General features: G+C 38.4%; 1 protein-coding gene and 1 non-coding gene across 2 annotated transcripts; both read right to left on the bottom strand.

The window, feature by feature from the left end:
- Positions 1–957: 957 nt before the first annotated feature.
- Positions 958–1,397, bottom strand: LOC101561890 (protein S100-A8-like). Its single transcript, XM_004629919.1, has 2 exons — positions 1,257–1,397; positions 958–1,107 (listed from the first exon to the last, which is right to left on the bottom strand). The coding sequence occupies exons 1-2, from the start codon at positions 1,395–1,397 to the stop codon at positions 958–960; spliced, it is 291 nt and encodes a 96-aa protein (XP_004629976.1).
- A 5,129-nt stretch (positions 1,398–6,526) lies between these two features.
- On the bottom strand, positions 6,527–6,630 carry LOC111816447. The gene has a single exon (XR_002820842.1). It is a non-coding gene; the product is annotated as a U6 spliceosomal RNA (small nuclear RNA).
- Between the last annotated feature and the right edge of the window lie 221 nt (positions 6,631–6,851).

The raw sequence follows: 6,851 nt of genomic DNA, 5'->3' as shown, positions 1-6,851 counted from the left end.
TTCTCTTCTGGATGGTTAACAACCTAAGTTTGCAGACCAAAATTAGAGAAAAAGGAGGGCTGCAAGGAAAGCCAACATTTTGACCCTAGCCTTCCAAGGTCAATTAAGACTCAGGACATATGAGAACTGTACTATAATGTCATGTAACTCGGTAGTTTCCCAAATTTTCTGATCAAGGAAATTATGGGAACAAAGAGGAAAGTGATTGATGATGTAGAGTGTGCCTAAGGAGAGTCACATGGAGAGAAAACATCCTCTCAGGATTTCACAGAGAGCACATTGGCCAAGCAATGGCCGTGACTCATCCACATGGCTGACACTGACAAAGGTTCTACAATCTGAGGTACAGGATCTCAGGGTAAGTCCTGAGGGGATTTCACTGACCTTATCAGACCCAAAAGCTACAACTTTTGTGGCATAGGTCCTGCTTCACTTTGGTCTTAACCATCCAGCAGAAAAGTATAAAAACAAAATATAAGAAGTAAAACCATGCTGTTATGTTGAGCTGTAGGAGACTCAGGTCAACAACTTCTGACATTGCCAGTCAAGCGTAAGACCCAATAGTATTATGGGCTACTGGACTCTTTTAGAATATTTTTCTGAGTTTACACACCTATAATATTCAAATAACTGAAGTTAACAAAAAAAGAGGATACCAATGAATGTCCATTTTGTATCTGTTTATTCAAAATGGTTAGGATTGATATATAGTTACATTGTCTTAATGAATAGGGTGATTTGTTCTAATGGTGTTTGTGAATAGCATATCATGTCTGCATCTTGTACAGCAATTAACCACTAGGAAGAATGTATGCAATTTTTTAATTATTGAAACTGTCCTTCCAATTTGATTTGAAACTGTCTCATTGCTGTTTGTTTCTCAATAAAATTATGGAAAAAGAAGAGACTAAGAGAGGCCTGAAGTTCTGATTACTTTATTATTTTGCAGGAACACTTTCAAGGACCCAAGAGACCTGCTAGTGTTTTTGGCTCTCTTTTGTGCTCTTCTATGAGCAATTTTGTCACAAGTACAAGGAACTCCTGAAAGGTAACAGCACCATCTTCATTGACATCCAACAGTTTGAACCAGTCATCTGCACTCCTTTTCTGTGAAGGGTGAAAGGGGAGAAAGCCAGAGATAAAGATCTAAAGAAAGGTGAAGTATGGTTGTCTGCAGAGGATCACACAGAAAACCAATGTCCTGGGCATCATCAGAGCCAGATGGAGAGCCCCCTCTGCACACAGCCCCTCCTCACCTTTGTGTACTGAGGACACTCATTAGTTAGCAGTCTCTTCAGGTCACCTCTGTAGAGGACATCATAATGCCCTACCCCAATGGAGTACTTGTGGTACACATTGATAATATCCTCCAAGGCTGTCTCCAGTTCAGTCATCATAGTGCACAAGGGCTTGTGCACCTAAAAGTGGAAGGAATATGGGATGTCTTGAGGTGGGTACAGCCGTGAGCATTGCCATTCACAGGACTCAGACTCCAAATAATAGCTTTGACCTGTCCTGCTCCACCCAAATAACTAACACCAACAGACAGGTGCATCTTTAACAGATGGTATAGATACAGATCTCGGAGAGGGTGCAACACACACACACACACACACACACACACACACACACACACAGAGTGTCACTAACTCTCCCTAAGGCCCCACTCCCTGCCCAAGGAAGGCCCAGCCTGGCAAGTAACTGTGCCCTTGCCCAATGGACAGTACTAGGAAATTTCGCTCATCCCATAGCCCTGCCTGGCTCTCACCCCTCAGGGCCCTCTAGACCTTTCTCTTCACTCTGACCAAGGAAGCTCCTCCATTCCTCCTGTCCCTCCTGAAAGGAAGCCCAAAGTGCGGGGAAGGTCCGGACAGTCCTACTTACCAGCTCTGTTCAAAGCACAGTTGACAAGGAACATACAGAGCTGAGTGTCGGCTCCTCTTTATAGCAGGTAGGTGGGGCTGCCCTATGGCCTCAGGTATTGCTGAGCTGCTCTACCTGTTGCTTCCCAACCAAACAGGTGTGGCAATCTCTGCCCAGAGTGAATATTTGAGACAGGTGGTGGATATGGGAAGGGGCAGACCTTGATGAAGCCAGGAGACCATGGCAAATCCTTTCCCAGAGGGTCCCTGGTGCCCCTTCCTTTCCAGAATCTCATTCTAATCTCTTCTTCTGTGGCCAGTTGACACATTATTTAAACTGAATTTAAACAGAATTTACCATTTTTTTTTTTTTTGGTTCTTGAACTTAGTTTCCATTTATTGAAAGAATAAATAAAAGTTGAAAAATTGTTTTACTAATTGTAGTTTCAGAAATTATGATAGACTGGAGCTTAGTTTATTGGGTTTAGTTCAGGCTACAGAGTGCTTTGCCCAACATTCTGTCTTAATGCAGTTGCTCCGGTTATAGATATTACTATATACAATTGATTAAAATAATAATTTTAAGCATTAACTACTACCTTAGAAAAAACTGATAGAGGGTTGCGGAGATAGTTCAGTGGTCCAAGTGCTTGCCTAGTTGAGCACAAGGACCCAGGTTTGATCCCTAGTACTACATGGTCTGTTGGCCCCACCCTGGGTGGACAAAGCTGGCCACCAAGACCGGGCATGGTGGTACATGCCTGTAACCCCAGAGCTAGGGAGGTTGAAACAGAGGATCATTAGGAGTCAGAACTGTGTTGTGAGACCCTGTACCAAATACACAAAAAATCAAAAAATGGAAAAAGAAATCTAATAGAAACCAGTAGTACAATCACCTTAGATGTCCTCTGTATATACTTACATGACTTCCCCCCCCTTCTTTCTTTCCTATCTTTTCTCTCTTCCCTCTTCTCATTTATTTATTCCTTATGTTTAGTTTCTTTCTCTTTTACTATATATATTCTTTTAGATTTTATTTATTATTGCAGGTTCTTACACTAGTGAGACGCTAAGATGTTTACACAGGTGGGTTTGATTTAATTCACTTATGAGTATAGCCTCTAACTCCATCCATTTACCTATAAAAGCTTCAAATTTATCTTTCTTCATAGCTGAGTACTACTCTGTTGTACAAAAATACCACATGTTTTTATCCATTCCTCAGTTGATGGGTATTTGGGTTGTTTCCAAGATTTAGCTATAACAAATTGTGCTGCTATAAATATGGGTGCACATATAACACTATAGTATGATGTTTTAGTTCTTCTGGAAAAATACACAGAAGGTGAATGGCTGTGTTGAATGGGACCTCTAATCCTAGTTTTTTGAGGAGTCTCCACATTGATTTTTCCAGAGAGGTTGTTCCAGTCTACACTCCCATCAACAGTGAAGAAGAGTTTCTTTTTCCTCATAGCCTCTCCAGCATTAATCATTAGTTGATTTTTTTATGATAGCCATTTTTTTTTCTGGAGTGAGATGGAATCTCAGTGCTGTTTTAATTTGCATTTCTCAAATGACAAGTGCTGTGGAACATTTTTTCATGTATTATTTGTTGTTTGGTTTTCTTCCTCTGAGAAGTGTATATTCATCTCAGATGCCCATTGTTTTGATTGGGTCTTTGAATTTTGGAGGCTTGATTTTCTTTTATTTCTTTATATATTCTAGATAAAAGTCTTTTGTCTGAGTGACTGTTGATTAAGATTTCTTCCCAATTTGTGGTTAACTTTTCACTGTTTTGATTTCCTTTGACATGCAGAAACTTCTGAATAAGATGAGATCTCAGTTGTTGATTCTTTGAAGTACTTCATGGGCAGTTTGGTTTTTGTTCATGAATTCTCTGCCTACCCCTATATTTCTTCCATTAGATCTAATGTTTCTGTTTAGGACATTAATCCACTTTGAATTTACTTTAGTGCATGGTGATAGACCTGGATCTAGTTTGAGTTTTCTGCATGTGGAAAGCCAGTTTTACCAGCACCATTTATTTATTTATTTATTTCAATTAGTATTTTTTAATTTTATTTTATTATTTTTTTCAAAACAAATTGGTAGGACAGTTTCAATAATTAACACAATGCATGCATTCTTCCTAGTGGTTAATTGTTGTACAAGATGTGGACATGATATCCTATCTACAAACACTATTAGAACAAATCCCTCTATTCATAAAGAGAATGCAACTATGTATCTATTCTAACCATTTTGAATACACAGATACAAAATGGACATTCCTCTCTATCCCCTTTTTTTGTTGACTTCCGTTATTTGAATATTATAGGTGTGTAAACTCAGCAAAATATTCTAAAAGAGTCCAGTAATCCATAATAGTATTGGGTCTTCCGCTTGACTGGCCATGTCAGAAATTGTTGACCTGAGTCTCCTACAGCTCAACAGCATGGTTTTACTTATATTTTGTTTTTATACTTTTCTGCTGGATGGTTAAGACCAAGGTAAAGCAGGACCTATGCAACAAAAGTTGTAGCTTTTGGGTGTGATAAGGTCAGTGAAATCGCCTCAGGACTTATCCTGAGATCCTGTACCTCAGATTGTAGAACCTTTGTCAGTGTCAGCCATGTGGATAAGTCACAGCCATTGCTTGGCCAATGTGCTCTCTATGAAAGCCTGAGAGAATGTTTTCTCTCCATGTGACTCTCCTTAGGCACACTCTACATCATCAATCACTTTCCTCTTTGTTCCCATAATTTCCTTGATCAGAAAATTTGGGACACTACCGAGTTACATGACATTACAGTACAAGTTCCCATATGTCCTGAGTCTTAATTGACCTTGGAAGGCTAGGGCCAAAATGTTGATTTTCCTTGCAGCCCTCCTTTTTCTCTAATTTTGGTCTGCAAACTTAGGTTGTTAACCATCCAGAAGACCAGCTTATTGTTATTACCATACAACTTAGGCTATTAAGCTTAACCTCACTATCTGCCTGTAAATCAAACATCTTAGGCATTAACAAGGAATAGGTATTTTTCATCAAGTATTGATATGTTGAACTTTAAGTCCCTACAGACTATGATGAAAAAACATTTAAGAATTAGAATATATTTTTAAAATAGGCATAACAAATTACAAAATCCTTATGTTTACACAAAAATCCAAAAATAAGTCCAAAAATCTGACCATATACAACCTTGAAGCAGGACAGTCCCACAACATTCCTTTTTCTGTCTCTTGTCTTCATTCACCACCCCCTTGTTTTTGAACAATCATCTACCCGAGAGACAGCACAGCAGTGACTGGCATATCATGACAAGCAGCCCGTATTCAGAAGGCTAGAATGACCGACACTCCAAGCATGAAACTACTGTTACAGATTACCATCCTCAGTGTAGTTTCTTATTTCACAGGTATCAGTATATATAGTTAGTCAGGGTAAGAATCTTTCCAATTAACTGCTAGATTCAAAAATCTTCTGGAGATTCTCAGAATCATTGCCTTGCTCATCTTCTACATATTCCTGTATGGCTTGTCACTGTCATGTTTCCTAGCTCTTCTCCTTTCCCTCTCTTAATTAGTTAGACCTCGAGTTCCTGCTTTCTATACTTGTATTATACTTTTCTATTTGTATTTCTTTTTTGAGTTCTTATACTAGGGAAACTACATGATATTTACTCATGTCTGTGTGTGGTTTATTTCACTTATGAGTATATCTTCAAGTAGCATCCACTTCAATATAAAGGCTTCAAATTTATCATTCTTTATAGCTGAATAATACTCCATTGTGTAAAAATGCCACATCTTTTTTAACCATTCCTCAGGTGATGGGCATCTTGGTTGTTTCCAAGACTTGGCTATCACAAATTGCACTGCTATGAACATAGACATACATATATCCCTATGATGTGATGCTTTTAGATCCTCCAGGAAAATTCCCAGTAGAGGAATAGCTGGTTTTAGTTGGATTTCCAGTTCAACTTTTCTAAGGAGTCTCCACACTTTTTTCCATAACGGTTGCACCAGTCTATATTCCTACCAGCAGTTGAGAAGGGTTCCTTTTCCCCCACAGCCTCTCCAACATTTGTTGCTGGTTGATTTCTTTTCTTTTTTATTATTTATTATTTTTATTAATTTTATTGAGAAACAAATAACAACGAGACAGTCTCAAGACTGATTAGTAAGACAGTTTCAATGATTAATACATGGCATATTGTTGTCTTCTTAGTAGTTACTCATAGTACAAGATGCAGACATGATATCCTGTCTAAACACTGTTAGTACAAATCTCTCTTCTCAATGAATTAAGAACAAGTAACTGTATATCTATCCTAACTATTTTGTATATACAGATACAAAATGGTCCTTCATTTATAGCACTTTTGTTTGATTAATTTTGTCAGAGATGGGTATTCCATTGCCATTTAAATATTTTAGGTGCATGAATTCAACAGAATAACACAATATAGTCCAGTAGTCCATAATAGTAGTAGGTTATCTGTAGGACTAGCAATGTCAGAAGTTGTTGGCTTGAGCCTTTTACAGTTCAGCATATTAATGTGGTTTTACTTTTTATCCCTTGGTTTTATACTTTTATGCTGGATGGTTAAGACCAAGACAAGTAGAAATCTTGGCAAAAGTGAGTAATGTCTTCTTGAAAAAATATGGAACGCTTCACGAATTTGCATGTCATCCTTGCGCAGGGGCCATGCTAATCTCTGTATCGTTCTAATTTTAGTATATGTGCTGCCGAAGCAAGCACGTGCTGCCGAAGTGAGCACTGGTTGCTTTCTTTATGATAGCCATTCTTTCTAGGGTGAGATGATATCTCAATGTTTTTTTTAATTTGCATTTCGCGGATGGCTAGTGATGTGGACCATTTTTTCTTATATTTATTCGCTTTTTTAATTTCATCCTCTGAGAAGTGTGTGTTCATCTCAGATGCCCATTTCTGGACGGGGTCTTTAAATTTTGGGGCCCTAG

Source organism: Octodon degus, unplaced genomic scaffold, assembly GCF_000260255.1.
Source record: "Octodon degus isolate 3935 unplaced genomic scaffold, OctDeg1.0 scaffold00032, whole genome shotgun sequence".
NCBI classification, from domain to species: Eukaryota; Metazoa; Chordata; class Mammalia; order Rodentia; family Octodontidae; genus Octodon; species Octodon degus.
Note: the sequence above shows the minus strand (reverse complement) of the source record. Positions and strands in the feature narration are given on the sequence as shown.

Bases quoted from the DNA above. Each gene is read 5' to 3' on its own strand.
- LOC101561890 (XM_004629919.1), bottom strand. From the start codon at position 1,397: ATGATGACTGAACTGGAGACAGCCTTGGAGGATATTATCAATGTGTAC. The intron at 1,108-1,256 runs GTGAGGAGGGGC...CACCCTTCACAG, and splicing joins AGTGTCCTCAGTACACAAAG to AAAAGGAGTGCAGATGACTG.